Raw genomic sequence first — 22886 nt, forward strand, 5'->3', positions numbered from 1 at the left:
CATGTTTCCCGGCTCATAACCTCTGTTCAGGATCCCACTGGACTGGGAATTAAGTATAGGCAGTCGTGGGAGGTTGACCTGCTGACAACAATAAGGAAGGGCGTATGGAAGAGCCTCAGTGGATTCCATATGGGCATGCAGGACGAACATACTCGTCCTTAGCGCTTTCTGACAGGCAAAGCATTTGGATACCATAACCTATATCAGGAGGCCATATACACATGAAAACATAGCATAAGTTAAGGGCTTAAAAGGAGGAACTGCGACCTTAATCTTAGATATGCCATGCAGTGAATTGTGCTGTGCAATTACCCACCCCAGAAAAGAGGTTTAAACTTCCTTTAATTGATAGCGAGTCATGCTGGGATTGTGAAAGGGAAGGAGCACCGCTGGCACATATGTTCTGGGGCTGCCCTCAAGTTACAGCTTTTGGGGAGTTGGTCTGCAAAGGATTTCACTAGTGGTATGAGTGGAGCCTTTGACAGTCATTTTTTATTTTCATCCTGACTTATTTCATGCTTGGAAATAGTTGAATAGAGCCTTTACTGGTGCTAAGGTAAATGTGCTGACATTCTGGAAGAAAGGAAGATGCCCTAATGTTGAAGACTGGTTTATGGATATGTGTGAACTTTGCAGACACGATACAACTATGCATGTCAGATGGGAGAATCTGTAGGACTGGGACCTTCTTTGGGACACCCAATGAACTCTGTCTACCCATCTATACCTAAAAGCTGGCCGTAATCACTTCGTAGAGGTTCCAACATCTGGCTTCACATTGATGGTTTGAAGGGCCACTCACTCCCCTTAGGAACAGTTACCATGGAGGCCCTGACGCCCAGTGAAGATGGTGACTTGAATGAATGTTGTACATGTCCCACTGTGTACACCGTATCTAACTTCTAGCCTTTTCTTTTCACCTTAGATATGACCTCTGCGCCACAGTCCTGAATGGGGCGATCTACACCATCGGAGGGCAGACATTTCGCTTTGATGTGGACACTGATGAGTGGAGCCAGGTGGATGAAGAGTGCCTGAACCGGAAGTTCTTTATGGCTTGCACAACTGCGAATGGCCGGGTTTATGTGCTGGGACAGAGCAGGGGCAGCGTGGCCGAGGCAGACCCCAGCATGGTCCTGTTTGACCCCTATATAGACCTGTGTCAGGTGGCGGATGCCAGCATTCCCTGCCCTCTCCCAGTCCGCGGTTGTGTCACTGTGCGACGTTTTGATGCGTGGTGAGGGGTCTGCGCCCAGCAGGGATCTGTTTAATGAGGACACTCATTTACTCTTGGCTAGCATGAACATCAATGTTGATGGTATGGACGGTTCACCAGTCATCAAACACGACAAACGGAATTGCCCTTTAGCCCTTAAATAGTGGCTGTTAATATTGCCCAATTCAATGTTTTTCCTTTTACCGACCTCTAAAGGATGAAAGAGCTAATCAGTCCTCCTGGGATTCAGAACCATGGACATCAGATTGCACGCTGAGCCCTGCAACTAGTGTGCAACCTACCTAGGATCCCAATCGGCGCAGGAGGGACTAATAGAGCTTCCACCACAGCTGATGGGACATTGAACATTAAGACATTAAACAGCCAGGGGCTAGGATTCTACATCTCTCCATTATTTATTTATTATGTGTAAGACGGTCACTGCAACATATTTGGTTTGCGGCACTCCATGGAGAAGGGATGGGTGGAAGGGGTTTGAGGCAGGATTGAGGCAAGAGCGTTCACCGTCCTTGGCACATTCGAGGTCAGGCAAGTGCTAAGGAAAGGCGCATGGAGAAGTGAGCAGTGTGAATGAAGATAAAACAGTAGGTGTATAAGTAGTCCAGTTATCACATAGGTTCCATCACTGAGATGGCGAGTTTCTGGGCAGGAAGCGTCATTTCCTCATTTCCTCAACCAGGGAAACGGAGGCTAATCTAAGAGAGAATTGCATGGCATCTCTAGCCAAGTATGGATGCCAGTTCCAGGCTGGCCTATGGCTGTGCAACTTCCAGGGTGGCCAGGCCACAGAGCAGTGCCAAGCAATTATTAAGTGAAAGCTTGTTTGAGGAGGAGGAGGATTTACAATGACAACTTACTTAGCAGCAAGGGCTTAAGTACATAAGGAGATTTACAACCAACAGAGATTCCAGAACTGAGAAAAAATTATTTGTTTTTTCCTCTTTTGTCATTCTGTCGGCATACATCCACACTAGGTTGGCACAGCAGGATCCAGCAAAAGACATCATTAAGCTGAAAGGACAGCGGACAGGAGAATGAGGGAAAGAATTGGAACTTTACTGGGAGGGATAATGGCATCTCCCAAGGCGTTAACCGAATCAAAGAGGCCATTCCAGTTATGAAGCCACTTTTATCATGAGGCACAGACTCCTAGAGAGCTGCTTATTCTCACCTCCCAAGAACCACCTGCACCGCTTTACTCAAAAGCTGTAGACCCTAACTCTACATCTATTTGAGGGACTAGTTAAGCTTTCTATCACCACGTTTCTTTAATTTCAGGGAAGCGGACCCGAACGATTCTGCAGTTAAATGGCAAAAAAGTGTTTGAGCTAAAAGTGAAAGGTGTCCTGTGACCACACTTCCCATTTGTGAGAGGATCAGGAATCTCCGGCCTCACTCCTGCCTTCTTAATCCAACGAATGGGACCACCCTTTTCCCCCATAACATCCTACTAGTTCTTGACTACCCACAGAGTAGGACTGAAGGCCAACTGGAAATGGTCTACTGTAGGAGGAAGCTAATGAGCATAGAGAAAAGACTTACTGGAGTAAGGCAAGACTACGCGGCATGAAGAGCAGGAATCTATGGTGAGATAACTGGCAATGCAGAGACACAGACGAGTTGTGATACACCTCCATTCCATCACTGGCGGCTTATACGCACAGCACCGGCCAATCCACGATAGAACAGGATGGTGTCACGCATCTACCGCTTTGGCCATCATAGAACCGGCACAGCGTGAAATGTTCGCAGACATCTTGACACACAAACTCAGTCGTTTCATGTCAAGGTACAAACCTATAGCCTAACTGGCCCTAGCTTGGTATATGGCACGATCAACACTTTTGGCATCTACTTCTAACAACACACCACCATCACACCATGCCACTATGCTAGTTCCGCTGCCCTGGGGTGCTCTGCTGAAACCCACGTATTGAGTGCTACTCAGCGCCGAGCTGATCCCTAAGTCACTGGGTGCTATTACGGCTTGACATACCAGGATGCCCTGATCGGCCTCAATGCCCAGGTATGGCAACATGGAGTGCAAGTCCAACTGCTTAGTTAGACTCACCCATGCTAAAACAAACACACGAGGAGATGCATGTAATTGACTGGAAGGGGACAAATACAATATGTCATAGAGAAAACGTCCAGAGGAAAGCAGATGCCCGGGAACCTAACGCTATAGGGGACTGACCCATATCTGTTTGGCCAATCCTTAATGTCCATTGCCTTTGATAACTCTGCGAAGTCCAACTATTTGGGCCAGGAAAATGATGACATCATCATGAATCAGCTACAGGAAAGCTACAGACAGTACTGGGTCCAATACAATGTGAGTGGACAGTACTTGCAAAGCAGAGGAGACTTATGTGTAAAACAAAAGGGAAAAGGCAAAACATAACATAGCACTTGAAGGCCCAAGAAGTAAAAGGTCGGCCTCAAACAAACAAAGCACAAGTACCTGCCTACAGAGATGAATGCAGATAGATTGGGATAGGCCACGCTCCCGTAACTAAAGGCAATGTGTTAGCATATGCTGCTCAAGTTTATAAATGAAATCAGCTCAGTAAACACTGTGTGAAAGAATAAAAAAGTAGGAGTCTTGTAAACGAGCAGAAACAGATTATACATGGGGAAAGGTACCCCCACCATACGATATAAGGATATTGCAAGTCACAGAGGAGTTTGGCCGAGTTCCCTTATAAGGTCATGGAACTCCGAGCTGACTTACAATATCCTTTTCAAGTACAGTAGGGAATATTCTATTCCTTATAAAACGTGGCCATACACTGTCACCCCTGGTGGTGGTAAAATAGTACCACCAACAATCCCCATCAGCAGCAATGCATGGCAGAACAGTATGTTACCGCCAAAGTGGTATTTGCTGAATGAGGCCTGTAGTGTTTTTGTTGGAGTAACAGGGAATTTAACCCCTAAACACAATGCTGGGGAAATCAAGAGGAGTTCCATAGGGGAAACACCTGAAAGGAGATTGAAGGATGGGGTCAATAAGATGAGTCTTCACTTTTTTTTTTTTTTTTTAAATGATCTGTTGACATGATCTCAGAGTTAGAGAGCGTGCAGACAACCAATGCCTAATGAGTTAACTCAAGACCTTACAGTCAAAGCACTAAAATATTTCTAACAGTAAATCATTTACATGGCAATTGCCCGTAACCAAACCTTCCAGTAAGGATCGTTATTCTGACAATAAATATGAGACTCTTAAACTATTAACCTGAGAACTTTGGAGGATTTACAAGTAAAACATTGTCAATGACTGGACGCAAAACTCTCACACGGGATAGGGTGAAACAAGAGTAACATGAATCAAGTGCATTACAACATTACTAGCACATGCAGTGCATTATAGACCTGTGACAGGTCAACTACCAGATGGTGAAGATGAGATAGACTAAGCTTTTCTGATTTTCACAAAATAAAATGATGCACGGATTTCTGTCTCTGAAAGCGAGCTCAGCAGAGAGGCTCACTTACATAATACGATGCCAAAAAGCATAGTGTGCCATGCACCTGACAATGACAGCCTCCTGACATCCCCCAGCAGCTGCCCCGCAGTATCAACACGGCAGGTTCAAAGGTTGCATGCACACTCCGGCGCTCAGCTACTGCAAGCCAACGTTCTAACAGGCAGAGGTGGCTTATTAACTGCAAGTACCCCAGATTTCAAATATAATAAGTGGGTGCCCCTAGTTGCTTGTTGGCAGTGGATTAATAATTAAATATAAGCCATGTCTGGTTGACAAGGAGGCTACTGGGAGCACATATCTACAAACCCACAAGCATGTGGATGTCCTATTATTGTCACATATTCGACACACCCATGACTAAATGTCTTCCGCAAGGCTCTAAAAACCTGGCTCTTTCCATAATACGGACTAAGACCATCTAAAGCTGCTGAGACTGTGCAACCAAATGACAAATGATCAAAGTGATCGCAAGCATAGATGACACTGAATGTGACTACATAGTCATGAATAAGTTTCTCTGAACGCCGCATTCGCAAACGCCCACTTGGAATCTGGAAAGCAAGCATGTTCAATCAAAACCTCCACTCACACACTGACCTCTCCTATCACTATGCTCACTCTCTACTCTAAACCAACACACAATTAAAGTGCAGCTATACCCCTTGATCAATTTGGCCCAGCTGTTCACATACGAACAATACGTCATGGACACCCAACATTCTGATAAAACACAGCTATACCTCACGAAAATCGGCCTAGCTGCACACATAAGTGTACTACCCAGGCCTAACGCAGCCAGAACCCAGTCTTGCTGTCCATCCTCCAGAACACACATCTTCAACTGATATCAAAATACCACCACACCTAATGCTAGGATGCAGCTACCATCAAGCAATCTCATCAGCTGCGCACATAATCAGTGCACCCAAGCATCCTATAGCTCCATACTCTATCGACTGACCTGGACTGCGGTCCTCGAAGGCGTTCAACATACCAGCACTTTGAGGTCATACCACTGATATATAGAGCACTATATAAATGCCAAATAACATAACATAACAGATGATGAGGTGACTCGTCCATGAGAAGGGCAGGCCTGTAGTTGCTATCTGGCCTGGGTGTACGCACAACAGCCATGTGGGTCTCAGCCCAGTAAGCTTATCTTTTGATTCTCCTGAGGAAGGCCAACATCTTCTTCCAGGAGACATGGACCCCTTTGCAGGTCGTCACATGGGAACAGGTCATTGAAAGGCGGCCTTGCTCATACACATGTGGTTCAGAGTGCGACAAGGCAAAGGAGGGGAACAAGGGAGAACAAAAACAACGATCTAACTAGGCCCAGTAACATTGAGAATGCACATGTGCAGGGGAGAGGGAAGGGGGAAATTGCAGGGGGGAGGGGAGAAGTGGAAATTGCTGAGCAAAGGAATAAAAACAACAAGTGGTAATGCAGCCAGCAAGTGGCAAGTGCTAGGTTTGAGGCACAGACAGGGGGTGTCTGATAAGTGCAGAGAAAAAGGGGGGACTGTAGGGTTACAGATACAGACCCAAGTGCAAGGGTTTGCCAGGCGGCAGTGCGGGTGTGTGGCCGGGTTGGCAAGTACCTGGGCTGCAATCAGAGGGTAACCAGGTGCACAATGACTAGTGGAGTCCTTTTGAAGTTGACAGACAGCTGAATTGGTGCAGTTGGAGTAGCCCAGAGAGGGGTTTCAATAGCTTGGATTTTTCAAGGGCTCCCCAAACCCTTTTCCCCCCTCCCTACTTTCTGCAGGCGAAGCAGTCTTGGTATGACATCAGAAGGACAATTATGAAAGTAGCCTTGATTAGAACCCTGAAATCCAGCTGGCTTTGGGTCAATCACCTGTCACATTTTGCCTTTAAAAGGGGGAACTCTCCCTTTACTTCATTCATCTTTGGACTTTAAGGCAAGATGGATTCACCTGGAACTTTATTGGGGACACAGTTTATTCTAAAGTTCTCTGTCATGGAGGTGAGACAGCAGGCTCATCTGAGGAGGAAGACTTCTCCCTGCTCACCCTAATGGCACATTTGGGGTCAAACCGCTGAGTAAAAAGTCCTCTCTGTTGCCTGTGCACTGCAACCAGGATTCTGCTCACTGGAGGTGAAGAATCCCTGCAGGTGCCAGGAATTCTTCCTGGAGTGGAAGTGTGGAAAAAAGGAATCACCTTGCCCCTGGACACCCTGCAGTGGGTATCACAGCGCCTTAGAAGGTCAGAAGCAGCTTGGAACCCTGTTTACCACCTCAAAACACTTTAAGGCTGCCTGGAGCACCCTCAGCTTGTTCCGTGCTGCTATGGGACCTGCGGACAGAGGTTCTGGCACTCAAGTACTTTGAGGTGCTTATCCACTGGCTCCCCTCACCTCACAGATTACCTTCAAAGACATCCACCCCAAAAGCCCATCTTACCTTCATGACAAACTCAAACCCATCACCCACACAAACACCAGACAAGGCAGCCAGCATCTTCTATACATTACACTCTGCAAACTAACGTGCCCACAAAAACAAGCATTTACCCAGTGGGCTCCCATACCACGGCACACTTTCGAGGTTTACATCCATATGGCACCCCCCATCATGACCTTCAGAAAGAGCCTCAAAACATACTTGTTTTCCCACACATAACCGTCTCTCCTCCCTTACTACCACATCTATCCCAACCTTCCTATCCTATCCTGAAAATATTTTGTAACTTCTGTTTCACCTCCTACCTTTTTCAACCTTTGAACCATGTAAAGTGCTCTGACACCCTCTGGGTAGGGCCAGTGCTAAAAACAGATATAAATAAAATTACCTGCTTCTACAAGTCGTCTTGATGCCAACTTGACCACTGAAGTGCATCAACACTGCAATTAGACTGCAAGATTGTGCTGTGGAAGTAACCGACTCACCACATCCAGAGTGCAGATTCGACCCACCAGAAGCATTGTCTGACTTGACCCAAAAGCACACTCGACCCATTTGCAAGCCATTGTCTTGACCCATCTCAAATGCTGACTTGATCAAAAGAGAGCCTGACTCTTTGCTGACTCACTACTGAAACGGCGCGGCTCAGGCATCTAGAAACCGGCTCAACTGCAGAAAAGGACCAAGATGCCTCGCTCAATGCTGTCCATGCACCAAAACAAGCCGTAAAGGTGGTCCTCTTCTCCCGGTCTTCCTTAAGGGGCCCTAGTGACTCATATGATCCCAGTCAATTGCTTACACCCCTGTATTCACCTACAGTGCTTCTTTTCCTCTCAAAGTCTGAATTCTCTGTGTGTCTTTTACAGGGGTGGGTCTTTATGTTTGGATCACTGATGGTCTCATAATAGTGTGAGGCTCAGGGGGTGTTTTAGACACTACTCATCACTGCACTCCTGCAGACCAGTAGTCATTTTTTCACAAGACCTCATCTCAGCCAATCAGAATTCTCAGAATGCAGCCTGTAGACCTTGTTTCAAACATTATGACTTGAGCAGCAGTCCAACAGGCAGCAGAGCAACAATTATCTTTAGCTGTGTAAAGCCACACAGGAGCATGTGCAAGTCAATTCCTCAAACTAACAAACCACAATGAAACACAAAATGCGTAAAGTTTATTATCCCTAGTTCCATGTACATTAAATTAACATCGCAAGTTGCTTGTGCGGGTATTGAGTCTTCCCCAACTTATAGCCCTCGACTTTGCCTCAGGTAATAGCTTAGTGGTGGGTAATAATCCTAGGAGTAGGACCCCCCTATATGCCTATAAGTCTTAAGTAAATCACTGGGTATCAAAGAGGAAAATGCAGGTAATGTTGCTACAACCTCTTGGCGCATGCCATTTAAACGAAATTAAGAGTTTTTTGCATGGAGTGCCTCCCACATCATAGCCACAATTGGTACCTCCGAGGTTATTATGGAGGTTAAGAGGCTGGTAGTGTGTTCTTGCAAATAGATCTATTCCCAATGGCCTGATCTGGATCAAGTATTAGAATAAAGGGAGATGAAGTGATGAACAAATACAATAAGCAGTTGTCTCCAGATGTTTTGGACTACAACTCTCATGAGCCTTCACTGTTGGCTATTGTGGCTAGGGTTGATGGGATAACTCTTTCATGTCTGATGGCAATCCTTAATTTTTCAAAGTGCCTTACACAAATAGGGTAAATTTGGGAGGGGGCGGGGTAGAACAGACAGGCTACTATACAATTCTAAGTTGCAAAGAATACCAGAATGCCTCTTTTGTGCATGGCACTGCATGGATATATTCATCACGGATCTAGTGGCTGAGTGGAATGACTATAACTGAGTGAAGAAATAATCCGATGGATAGGGACACTATGGTCCGTCCACACTTGCAAATGTAAAGAATCACATTGCCAGTGGAGTTGCTAGGTCTGGAAAAGACCCGGGGCTATGCTGATGTCGTTACAGTTGGGACTGGGGGCTAGCTAGTCTTTTGGCTGTAGCTCCTGAGATTCTATCCTTGGCTACACCCAAAAGATCAGGGGCTATAGCCCCCTTTGCCCCCCCCCTAGCAACGCCCCTGCACATTGCACTTCAGGCCTGGGTCCAGAGGCCTACTCTCATGCACTTTCGAAACAGAGACAATATTTTAGTTCACGGACCCTCCACCCCATTAGTATTTAAGTTCTCCTATTACCAAAGAAGGTTATGTAGACATTGAAGCAGCAAAATAGTGATTTATTTTACATGTATGGATAACTTTATTTGGTTGATAATTTGCTAGATGATTTTTTTTGTTTGTTTGCACAATGATATTTCTTGTGACCTTTAATAGGAGGGAGGAGAAAGGAGTGAGTTCCAGTAGGATGGGGTGAGTGAAAATGCAGCGGGTGTTTCTTCAGTTTGTATTTTGGATATACTTTTCAAAATGATGTGTGTTAAATTGAAATGCATGTTCTGACGTACCTATTCTCAATAAAATGAATTCAAACAGAAAAAAAAACATATGTTGGCATTCTGTTCTCTAAAAGAGGAAAATGTCAAGGCACAACAGCAAACTTCAAGCAAGTTAAAAGTCTTGCTACACTCAAAGGAGGTACACTTTCGGCTGGGTTTAAATAAAACATTTTGGGGGTCATTGTTTATTAAAAGTGCATATAGGAGCTACCAACTGCTTGCTTTTGGGGTCCCTGCTCCCAGTTTCAACTTTTGTAGGACGCAGTGGAAATGCAAACAGCAAAAAATAGCGAAATTGCCTTTACTCCTTGCTTTTACGCTGCATTTTGTCGAAAATGTAAATACTGCTTGCAAATGACGCTTTGCTGACAGCATTTACAACGTATTCCTATGGGATCTGCCTGCTATTCGCAGGTGCTGAATGCAGCTGGATTCCACATGAATCCAATAGTTTAACACCAGCAAAGCAATAAAATGCCTGCTGATGTTGAACCATATGCTCTCAGGATGTGAGGCAGGCATGAATGGTGGAAATGATATTTCCCCTTCATGCCCATACTCTGGGCCTCATCACGAGTTGGGCGGTACCGGCCAACTTTATTTGGGTTAGCGCCCAACCGTCCCACTGTATTACCACCGTATCACGGGTTGGGAGCTAACCGTTACTCCCCATTCCCCAGTGGGTCCATTGGACCCAATGGGGAATTTTCGCCACAATTACCACACTGTAATACCACCAGTGGCAATTGTGCTGAAAATCAGAGTTTTTCCGGCATGTTTACCCCAGCTCTGAGCTGGGGGTAAACACGCCATACTCACGATTGGGCAGACCCTTAAATACGGTAGTAACCCCTGTTACCGCCACATTTATGGGCTACCGCCCAACTAGTGATGATGCCCTCGTCTTCAAGAAGAATCTGTAGAATAAGGCGAAAATGGTTTAAGGCCTTGCTTTACCACTATGGGGCTTATGAAATGTCACCCCACCCCTTTGAAAGGAGATTCAATCAACTAATCAATAAACTTTATTTGGAAATTGTTCTTAAGTACACATTAAGCCAAAGTCGAGTTTAAAAAGATACATGTACAGCAGCAGTCTAAGGGTAAAGAATAAAAGTACATACAAATAAAGATTTTCAATTAGACAATAAAACAATTGATAAAAGCACACTGGCTCTAATGACTACATCGATTCATTCTCGAACCCAAGTGTGCCTAGCATGATTAAACATGCTTTAAAACATTAGGAAACAAAGGGTAGCATATTAAAATATCAAAGCCAGATAAAAAGTCAGGAAGGTAAAAAGAAACACTGAATTTCTCGAATATTGACTGGCAAGGTCAGCAACTACCAAATATTTAAAGTGTCTAGTGCCCTTTAGCTGAAGACATGTGCAACCATAGAGTATCATTAGGGGAGACAGATCTGTTCTGCAATCTGATCATGGTATGCTGTGATATTGCCTTTTTCCTAGATTGGAATACATAATTTATCGCAGCGCAATTACAGGCCACATATTTTAAACTCTTCTACAAGCCACTAAGGTGTCAGTAGCGCTGCAAACGTTGGTCACAATGAGGAAGGACATTAATAGTAGTCTCCTTAAAATGATGTACTTTGGGCAGAGAAGGATAAAGTGCAACTCTGTCTCTAATACCTGTGCAATGAGGACACAGATCTGTCAATGTCAAGCCCGAATGATGGGTTCACAAAGCCAGGGCTAAATTTCCACATCTAAATCTGAAAAAAGTGTCCGCGCAAGCCCGGATTCAGGACAGTCCAGGTATTGGTCATAACCGGTGGAAGATTTACAATCCCAGTACAGGCCTAGCGAAGGGGCACTCTGTGCCAGGGCAAGAACATCCTCCGGTATCTTCCGTGGGATTGCATGTGTTAATGTTTGTCTGGCCCTTGGGATAATATTGTACGTATTTGTCCAGAATTAGTTACAGCCTGACTCGATTAAGATGTTTCTCACATGCGTGTTATGTTATGTTGATTTATACCGCACACCTCTACGGTCGGAGATGCAGTTTCCAGGCGGTCACGTGACTCTATAAGGAGGAGGATGGGGTTGGTTAGTGAGGGTAGAGTAACAGGACAGGTCCAGAACCAGGAGAAACTGGCATCTGTGTGTGTGTTGGCTTGCAGATGGGTTGAATGCTCGCACTGGCTTGTTGTATCCGTAAGGGTGAGGTCCAATGTCTAGGTTATTGTTGTACGATGAATGTTTGTTATATTGGGTGTGTGTGTGTGTGTGTGTGTTAGTGTGTTATATGTGTAAATAGGCTAGTATTTAAGATTGTGGTTGTGTATCCGTCAGGGCAAGGTTCAGTGCCTGGAGTTGTTTTTTGTATGTGAGTGTTACTTATCTTACTTATATTTGGAGTGTGTTTGTGACGCAAGGTTGATCTTCACAATTCTTTCTAAATGTGACGCAAGGATAATAATCTTCACAATTCTATTTACATTTCATATTAGGCTAACTTACTCAATCAGGCAACATGCAAGTAAGGCTAACTAGCACAATCAGGCGAAATGCAATATTAGTCAACAATGGAGTAGATATCTGATATCAAGTAATTAGAGAGGTGGGGTTTTCCTGGACTACAGTAATGGCTGTACCCCCCACCCACACCACACTAACCTTGTCTGTCGTTATGGGATGGTCCTTTGGGTGTCCTTGGGTCAACAGAGGATAACAGGGTTCAAGAGCTGCCCAAACAAAGAGATGCCCTTGGCTGTAGCCCTTAGCTGACTGCTCGGGCAGTCTATCCTATAGGCGCTCTAGTTGTAGTGGGTCCCGGTCATGAGGGACAGGGAAGAGGCCATTGGGGAACAGAGGAGACGGAAACAAGGAAGCACTGGGCTGATGTGCAAAATAATGAATGGGAAAGCACACAGACGGCAACAAAAGGAGAGCAAATACTTCAAAACACACAGAGAGCACAATAAATGCTGCCAGAAGACTTACCCACATGGGGCACCGGGCAAGAGGAGCAATCAAATACCACTGATGGTACTTTTAAAGGGCTTGATGCGAGACAAATCCATTCCGTTGATGACAGACAGGGAAGAGGCCAATTGGGAACAGGGGAGGTGTGAGCAAGGAGGGGCTGGGCTGGTGTGCAAAACAATTAATTGGAAAGCACATCGACGCCAACAAAAGGAGAGCAAAGACTTTAAAACACACTGAGAGCACAAAGGCAAGCCTTTTCCCCTTCCTGTTTCAGTACATCCTGCAGGTCCTCTCTGTATTTGCCATGGGAAGGTGGAACTCCAAATTCAGATCCAATGAAACAAAGGCTTAGAGGCCACCCACCTTCCAATGTACCCAAGACCGGTCTCTTCATGTAACGGGATGGGTGGTGTACCCCCAGTAAGTTTAAGAATGTTTTTCTGGAAATAGTTTTCAGTAGTTTCCAGTTTTTTAGCCCCTACATTGCCGATATCTCAGCTCTGTAAAGCGTGACTTGACACGCTTGGAGCCTATAAATATGGAGGCCCCCCTTCTATGTGTTCTCAAGATCCTTGTAATGTTTGGTTGTTTATTTAATATAGCGCAGACCAAAACCCTCAGGTAGCTGGGCGCAAGCATTAAAAGTATATTTAAGAAGCTTAGTTACAGAACATTACAAGGATACTTAAGAAACTTAGTTACAGAGGAAAGTAGGTACATACAAAGTATGATAAACATAGTTATTAACAGTGATAACAGTGATAGGACCACAAGTTAGCAGTGACCAAGTGGTCCCAACAGATATACCAAGATACCAATAAATGATACCAAGGAGGATATGCAATTGACAGTAGTCAGGCATAGTAATACTTAGGAAGGCATTCAGGACAAGGGATCAGTTAGGAGGTGACGAGGTTGGGTTAGGTGCCATTAGTCCGTAGCCAGGTGAGGGCTTTCTGTCTGAATATGGAGTAGGGTTGGTCAGTTCTAAGATCTAGGGGGAGTCCATTCCAGGATTGAGCGGCTATAACCGGAAAACTTGAGCCGCCGGCTGTAGTCCGTTTGTATCTGGGAACCTCTAAGGTGTAGGCATTGGACATTCTCATAGGTCGGTCAGAGGTTCTCTTGTTTATTCTTTCTACAAGGTAGGGAGGCGCTATGTTATTGAGACATTTGGACGTGAGTCAGAGTGTTTAAAGGGATATCCTGTCCTTGATCCTGAGCCAATGGGCATCTCTTCTAAATGCAGAGATGTGCTCTCTGTTCGGGATATTTAGAGCTGCTCTAAGGGCATTATTTTGGAGTCTTTGCATTTTATCGATAATGTACTTATTGGATCCCGCATATAAAGCATTGCAGTAATCCAGTCTGGATAGAATAAATGCATTAGCTAGTTTAATACAGCTAGCTTCTGAGAGGAATGGTCTGCAGGCTCGGATTAATTTGCATGTATATGCTGTAGAAGATGCTAGAGAGTTAACTTGCTTCTTGAATGTGAGTGCCGAGTCAAGATAGAAACCAAGGGTTTTAACTGCAGGCATCACTTTGATGACATTATTATCGATGTTGAAAGAAGCGTAACTGGGGTTAAGTTTTTTTACTAGCTCTCTCTGAGCATAGAATCTGTAACTCCGTTTTATCGTCATTCAGGCAGAGGCCGTGGGATGCCATCCATGCCTGAATGAGGAGATAAATCTTGTTTACTAAGGCTGAATCTTCCAAGAAGTTGCCCGAAAGGGGGATGAGGACCTGAGTGTCAGTGGCCGTACTGTATCTACTTAGTGTGAAATTAGCTTTGTCAACCCGCAATGGACCAATTTTCTGTGTCTGAAATCCTCAGGACCAAATATTAGAAAGATTTAACCTGGATTATGGTAGTTCCCTCGATCTGAATCTTCAGCTTTACATACTTGCTTCTACGTGGCCTAAATTCCATGGACTTTGTTTTTGAACAATTTAGCATCAGTCCATGGCCAGTACAAAAGTTAAAAAATAAATTAACTGTTGCGTGATCCAGATGGGGTCACGGAGATAAACACTGCATGATTGGCAAACATCAATAGGGGGAAATTGTCCTGACCCACGGATAGTACATTGGTCTTGGCAGATACTACTGCCTCAATAGCCAAATTGATATACAGGGACAACAGTGTAGGCGCCAGGGCACAGCCCTGGCATACTCCTTTTTGTACATCAAAAGCTGTAGTTGTGGCCTAAAGTAAGAGGGAATGCCAATGCTGTCCAGCTTTTCCCTTAATTTGTAGTGGGGAACCTTGTTGAACGTTTTCTGGAGGTCAACAAACGTGGTGCACAGCCTCATCTTCCTGAGTATACCATACTAGGAGATTGAGCCTGAGCACCTGATCAGAAGTGCTGATCCCTTCCTGGAAATGAGCTTGTAGCTGCCTGATTTGATTGTTGTTGTGCATCCAAGGAGTAAGTGGGTCTCATAGGACGGTGGCAAAGATCTTTCGTGCATCATCCAAATAAAGATATTGGTGGAAGTTTCTAGGGTCATTGCAGACTACTTTTTTGTAGATGGGGTTGATTACCACACTTTCCCACGAATCCGGAACACTACTGGATTGAATTGCATCATTAAAAAGCCTTGCCAAAAATGTGACTAAAACCGTGAGCTCGGTTTTGAAAATATCTATAGGTAGACCGTCTTGTCCAGAGGCTTTATTACTATTTTGGGCCAACAGAGCCATGTTGACCAGCAGTTTGTGATTTAGAACAATAGTTGAATCTGATTCAGAGTTATTCAACTGATGACAAGGCTCAAATGTTTGAGTTTTCCTGTAAAAATTACCATAGTAATCAAACCATTTGTTTTCCAGGATATTACAGAAGTGGGCAGTATGCTCACCAGTAGACGCTGATGCCGCTAGCTTGCAAAACCTTGCACTGTCCCTGGCCCTGGCAGTGTCTGCTAGATCTGCCCACTTCTCTTCACTGCATCTGGCTTTCTTATCCTCTATCAGGATCTTGTAGTTTTGAGCTAGCTGTTTTAAGGTCACTGGAAGAGTGGTTATTGGGATTCATAATATATTTAAAAAGATATTGCTTGGCAGCTTAACAGTCCACTGTGTTTTGAAGTGGGAGAATGGAAGACCAGGCTCCCGTCCTTCACCTCTCGCGCTTGGCCTAGAGGGTCACGGCCCAGACACCCGCCGCGAGAAGAGTTTGTCCAGTTACCAGACGACCAGGTACCCTGGTACAGGAACATACGGATGTGTCCACCTGCCTGCCCAGCAGCCCGCACTGGCCATGCCGACACCTGCGGCTCGGATCAGCTAGACTAAAAACCACACTTCGTTAGAGATGCCATGACGACCTAGACAACGGGAAGCACATCTGTACAAATATACACACTTAACATCTCCACACCAATCTACACGAAGAACATACTCAGTGCTCTGACGTAGGCGACAGGCATATTCACGGACGTGCATCTTTATTATTTTTACATAGGCTTTCAGAATGCAAAACCGCAAGATGCATCATGAACTCATCTATAACGCTTGCTCACGCTTCTCTTGAAACCCGTTACCACCATGAGAGGTATAATGGAAACACGATACGGGTCATGGAAATATATGCCACTATAACCTAAAGCACCCATGCACGAAATGGATCACTTATGCACCAGGCCCAAGTAGGCCTCAAGCAAGAGTTCCCGTGGACATTAACAAAACAAAAGTCAGGTTGCTGATCCTGCAGAATGAGCCTGGTGGAGCAACCAGCCAAGGTCGCAATGTTGCAAACCCACATCCAAGAACAAATCATCAAAGGCACGATGTTGCAACCTCGCACTCCGCGTACCAACGTTAAAGTCATATTTACAAATTAAACCAGACACACAGTGGAAAAGCAATATTAATTGTGCAGAATTCTGCCTCAAACACGGTCCCTCCCCACGTGACCAAGCCGAACCTGACGAGATGCCAAAACCCAGGAGAGAAAAGGAGTCTGGGTCCCTCACTACGAGACACAGGCCGAGACACTTGAAAGGCTCAATGGACACCTGCTACAGTAGGAGCGGTCAGCCTTCCACCTATGAATAAATCCTCACATTGTCTGCACGTACCCATATTGAAACATTGTTGCAAACACAGGTACACCGAGAGCTGGGAACAACGGTGGTCCCAGGCTGGGGAGCTCACGGATGCACCAATCAGAACATGGGGCCCTTATCTCAGACGTCAGTAACATTAGCCAATCCTCAGGGGTCTTCATGTAACAATTCTTATGTATCTAATTATAGGGACAACCCAGATATACCACCTGACTACACCTTGACCACTAATATCATTCTCTATATGTGTACTATACTAACCCTACCACTCGAGCAACCAATTAAGAGTGGCGATAGGTTTTTTGTTAACTTTCTGAAGTGACGCAAGTAGCGCGTCATAATGTAGTAAAAAGGGCCTGCGAGCCCCACGATTATGTGTGTGTCAGGACGAACGCGTGCGCTCCTTGACCCATCCCTGCCGTTTTGTATAAATAAACAGCAGAGTCGCCTTGCTCCTTGTGTGTGTCTCATACTCTATCTCATCTGGGATATACGGGAGGAGTTGGGGCCTCCCTGCCCGGAGGTCTGCGGACGGCCCGGCCGACCCCGGCAGAATTTCCCCCCGACAAGTTGGAGGCACTGCTGAGATCTGTTTAAGATCAACTTTTATTTTTAGTTTTTCCAGGCACTCCCGTTGCGAGGAGGCCCGGCGGCGCGGCCCCCTCTGCCGTTGCCCCCTTCTGAGGACTACAGGACCATCGCGGAGCCGCGAGAAGACCGGACAGCGCAATCCGGATATTGGCCCTCGGGAGCCGGTTGAGAAGTATCCCGCCCGCGGTCGGCGAGTGTCCAGACGTGGTCCAGACGAGGGGAGGTGGCGAGCCGCTTGGAGGGTGCACGCAGTCGAGCGGCCCTGCATCGAGAGAACTTGGTGAGCATGACACGCACAACAAGCAATGCGAAATTGTGTGGGAGGGGGAGGAAGTAAATAAGGGAGGGGGGAGGTATTGTACAGATGTGCGGTGAAGGTTTAACTGAGTGTTGTCAATGGAATGAATGGTAGCGAAACGAGTGCGAGAACAGTCGGCTAACGTTACGCGAAAGAGGGGGGCGGGGCACGAAAACATCACGTGCAGCCGCTCGTAACAGTCAGCTAACGTTACGCGAAAGAGGGGGCGGGGCACGAAAACACCACGTGCAGCCGCTCGTAAGAAACTGATGGCTTAAATTGCGACTAAGTGTGAGGGTGGGTGTGTGTGGTTTCCTACGACTTGACATTCATTGATCAATGAGTAGATGAGGTTCCCTATTGTTCGAGCAAGAAACTCGATAGGTAGATGACGTTTCCCTGTGGCCGGTAGCTAGTTACATAGTTGCCCAAAACGGAAGATAATTGGCTGGTTAAGCCCTCCTGTTGAGGGGCGTATCACACGCGAGGCGACGCAGCGTGCGCAGTCCGGTTATATTATTGATGAGATTACCTTGTTCCAGGAGAGACAGGAAGACAGCTGTAGGGTTAGCGGGGTAGATTGCAAGTGTATTTTGAACTTAAAAAACATAACAAGAATATACCAGTAGCTCGAAGAAATCGGTGACGTCACCAGTAGGGATTTAATAGGATATCGCGAGCACAAGGAATTTTGGGCTTGAGAATGGTGGGGAAGAGAAGCATGATAAAGGAGCTGGTACGGAGATAAACTATAAACCAGTGGATCGAAAGAAGACGGGGAAAGGGGCGTGGCTGCGCACGGAGAACGCCGGCCACGGCAAGTGTAAAAGGGGGAGGAGAACGGAGAAACAGGACGACTGTATAAGACCATCGTAAGGGGTACGCAGCCGCAGGGGGCTGCGTGCGCTTCGGCTGCAGGGGGCCGTAGGGGAAGGAATCTAACATAACATCATATTTATTATTATTGCATAATTTGTCAAAGGATTGTCGTAAGTCCCCACACTTGCGGGGCGAGGTAAGCAATACAAGGTTGTATATTGTAAATTGCTAAGTAAGGGGAAGGGTAAAAAGGGGAGTGAAATTATGTCATACGGGAGAGGGTCGGGAGGGTGGGGGAACACCCTCACTACCCCACTACAGCACATATGCACCACACTGCCACCACATAGGGAGAAGTTAATTAAGTACAGCATAGAGTGGACCCAGGGGACAGACAATAAACACCATGGCCGCCTAATGGCAGTTTCGATCCATATGCCCAGCATTCATTACTAAACCATCTGCACAATACATACAAGGGGAAGAAGTTGGCAAACCATGTGGAGGTGTTTAACTTATGGAGGATGTTCCAGGGGTCTCGACCAGGACCAAATGGAATGTTCACTATGGGGGAAACGCCGGAAGAAAAGGAGATTAAAAAAGAAGGAACGGGTGGGGAAAAGGAGTGCGAAAGCACAAAGAATACGGGGAACGAAAGACAGGGAGGAGAAAAGATTAATAAATCAGACGACATAAAAAAGGAACCGAGCAATGAGATACTCATAACACCGGGAGTGAAAACAGAGGGAGGAGGGTTGTACCCTTTAAGAGAATTAGGAGAAATAGGACAAAAGAGCGGCTGAAGGATACTCAAACCCGGCATACAGCCCTCCACCATATGTGGCTCATGGGAAGATACCAATGGGGGACAGGAGGATTAGAGAAGAGCAGACTGTAGAGATAGGAAACGATGAGTGGGTAGCTGCACAGATATTGTTGAAATTACGGGGCTCACTAACTGGAGAAGAAAGGGAGGCGGTAAAGAGAACAAACGAGGATAGTGCCAGAGAGAGTGAAATGAGGGGAGAGGAGCTACTACGGCAGAAGGAAGAGATTTTGGAGGAAAGATTAGCAAAACTAAGGGATGAGCAGAATGAACTGATCAAACAACTTGAGGGGGAGGAAAGAGAGAGAGTGAGGAAAAGGAAAGAAGGTAAGGACGAATTGGAAAAATTAAGGGAACGAAGTGAGGAGCAAAAGAGAAGCTGAAAGGGTAAAAGGAGCAGCAGATAGGGTATCAAGAGTAGTGCTGAGAGAAAAGAAGAAGGAAGAAGAAGGAAAGGAAAAAGAAATGGAAATATGGAGGAGGAGGATAATATCAGAGGCAGCTAAGAAATATGAAGAGGGGAAGGTAATAGAGAGTATAGTAGAAAGAGAAAGGGTGAAATGGGAAAGGAAGAAAGAGGATGAAAGGATATTGGAACAGATGAGCAATGAAGTAATGGAGGAATTGAAAAGGAAAAGGGAGGAAAATAGTAGGGAAATGGAGGAGAGAAGTGAAGGAGGAAGAGAAGAGAGGGGTTGGGAGAGTGAAAGATGGGGAGATGTATATAAAAGTAGAGAGGTAGCAACAACATCAGCACTAAGGGGAACAGTTGGTAACAACGGAAAGGGAGAAAGAGACCTAATAGACTTAAAAACAGTAACAATAAAAGGAAAAAAGGCAGAGTGGGGGGTGCCATTTATGAATGATTTTTGCAGTGAGGAGGAAGGAGGAGTGGAGAAGGATGGAAGGAAGAGTGAAAGGGAAAGCTTAGATAAACTATACCTCACTAGAACAAACATAGATTCGCCCTGGATGAGTAGAAGATGGGAGGAGCTGGAGAGAAGTAAGGAGGAAGTGAAAAGAATAGGGGAAACACAAACCAATGAAACCACGCCACCAACATCACCATCGCGCCCTCCCACGTCACGCCCTACATGTTCAACTACCGCGCGCTCTATGCACAGAATAAAGCTCGCGCCCTTCATGAATGAACTTACACCTTATGCATGTCGGCTTAGGGACCTCCCTAGTCGCAGGCAAGACAGACAAATAAACATACCCATATTGAACACAGGAAATGATGAAAAAAGGGGAAAGGAAGAAGAGGGAGGTAGGAGCAGAGGTAGTAAGGAAGAATTTGAAGTAGTAAAAGAAACGGGGGAAGAGGAGGGGTGTGAAGACTCAACATTATGGAGCGTAAAGGGTGACGCAAGACAGAATTTAATGCCACTGCTGGAGAGAGGAGGGGTTAGACCACAGTATGTACCTTGGAAACATACGGATAAGGAAAATATAAAATGTAGGCTCCCATCACTAAGTGGAGGTGCGGGTAAGTGGATATATGAAATGGAAAAACACACCGCAGGACAGAAACTAGCAGTAGGAGATGTGAAGGGTCTGTTAATATCAATATTAGGGGATAGAGCGGATGACATTTGGAAAAGAGCGGGATTCCATGGGGTAACAATAACGAACACATCGCATGATGGGGCACCATTTGCAAACTGCAGACATGCGCTATGGCAGGCACTGAGAGTGCAGTACCCAGACACATCAGACATAGGAGCCATTACTTCCCGTAAAATGGGTGAAAATGAGGATCCTGTTGATTATATCCAGGATATTCAAGAGAAGTGGCGCATGGAAACTAGAGAACAATGGGACAAAACACCAGCCATATTTTATCATATACTAGTACAAGGGCTCCCAGAAGGAGTTCAAAAACAACTAAAGAAAGTAGTGGGGATGGAAGTAAAACCATGGCCAGAAATACAACTGACTATAGTACATCACTGCAGAACATGGCAAGGAAAACTGAAACAAAAGGAAGAGGATAGGAAAACAGAAGAGGCCAAATTAGTACAGAAAAAACTTACTAAATACACAATGGAAGGGGCACTAATAACTATGCCCACACCAATGGCCCAAAGCCCAACGCAAGTAGTGGCTGCACAAGATCCCGCTCAAATAGCGCCTCCACAAGGGGTAATGGAGCAAGTGCCGCCTCTGCAATTACACGCACCAAACATGGGAGGAGGGTACCCAATGCAAGGGACTGGGTATTATAGTTATAACAGAGGGAGAGGAGGGTTTATGAGGGGGAGAGGATATGGATATAATACCCAACAACAGGCTGGGGGACTAAGAAATAACTACCCCACAGGGCAACCCGTATACCAGGACAACACAGGGAGCTTCCCATGGCAAAACCGGGAACCACCCGTGTGTTGGAGCTGCGGACTATTAGGACACATGTCACGTACATGTAGGGTCAGGCCAGGAACACCAGCATGGAATGAACAAGCACAACCTAGGACCTCACAAGAACAGCAGGGCACACAACAACAGCAGATGTCACAACAAGGGAGTGGCCAACCACAACAACCACAACAGCCACAAACCTATTCACTGCCACAACAACAAATAACACAGTACCTGCCACCGCCACAACAACAAGTAGCGTTAATACAACCACCACCCCAAAATGAACGAACACAATTGGGTGGGGTGACGGTGTTGGGACACAACCCTTACACAGGGAATGGCCAATCATTGTACCCCCAATAGGCCAGCCCACAGACGGCCTTGGTGTGTCCCATCCTGTCAGTAACACCTAATAGTGCGGAGGAACCACGCATAGAGGTAACGATAGGTGACAAAAAATTATCATTTCTTGTTGACACCGGGGCAACCCGGTCTTGCATAAGGGAAGGTAAATTTAAGATGTCAGGCGAAGCCATGAACACCCAAGGATTTTCTGGGGCTAAAGGGTTGGTTCCATTTACTGATAATGTTTCCTTATCTATTGGAGATTATGATCTGTCAGTTCCACTTTTGTATTATAGTGCCTCACCAGTAAATATACTGGGGAGGGACATAATGAACAGGTTGAACATGACGATCTCCTTTACAGAGGATGGCATAATTTGCTCTACTCCAGGGATTAACATGCTCGCAGCACGACAGATTTTGCAAGCATACTGTGGACAGACAGCGATTAGGGCGGAGCCAGTAGATGGCGAGATATTCCAATATGGCACAGACATGGCATTTGCATGGATGCCAGGGATAGAAGGGAAAATATGGAGGAGACCAGCAGCCTATCTATTCCGACCAGAAACACCAGTTAATGAACTAGAAGGGAAGGTGTTTGTAGTGGACATTGAGAGCATTATTGCAACAGCTGATTATGTTGCTGTGCACGCCCAAGATAAAGAAGGGAGAGCATGGAGAGCATGGAGGGCGGTGATAGCACTAGCAGAAGGATGTAGGCTGACCCAGGTGTCAGATGAAGAGCTGTTCTCAGAAGAAAAGGAAGAAAATGAAATGGTGTTCATGATGAGTGTAGAAATATGGCTAAGAGTGGCCCACAAACAAGTAGCACAGAAAATTGCAATGGCACTTGAGGCACCCGCAGGCACCCCAGTCCCATTTTTTAAGGAGGATATGTCAAAGGTGCCCAAATCATTATGGACTATTAGCCCTTATGACGTGGGATGCATAAAAAGCATAGGG

At 45.8% G+C, this 22886-nt stretch overlaps 1 protein-coding gene across 1 annotated transcript in view; it reads left to right on the forward strand.

The window, feature by feature from the left end:
* The window catches only part of LOC138577197 (kelch-like protein 24a), a 39854-nt gene extending 30187 nt beyond the window's left edge, over window positions 1-9667 (forward strand). The window contains exon 3 of the mRNA XM_069649611.1: window positions 926-9667. Within this exon, the coding sequence (XP_069505712.1) occupies window positions 926-1241 (316 nt within the window). The 3' untranslated portion in view covers window positions 1242-9667. The remainder of the gene's footprint in view (window positions 1-925) is intronic.
* Window positions 9668-22886: the final 13219 nt, after the last annotated feature.

Source organism: Ambystoma mexicanum, chromosome 1p (assembly GCF_040938575.1).
Source record: "Ambystoma mexicanum isolate Mex_15411 chromosome 1p, UKY_AmexF1_1, whole genome shotgun sequence".
NCBI classification, from domain to species: Eukaryota; Metazoa; Chordata; class Amphibia; order Caudata; family Ambystomatidae; genus Ambystoma; species Ambystoma mexicanum.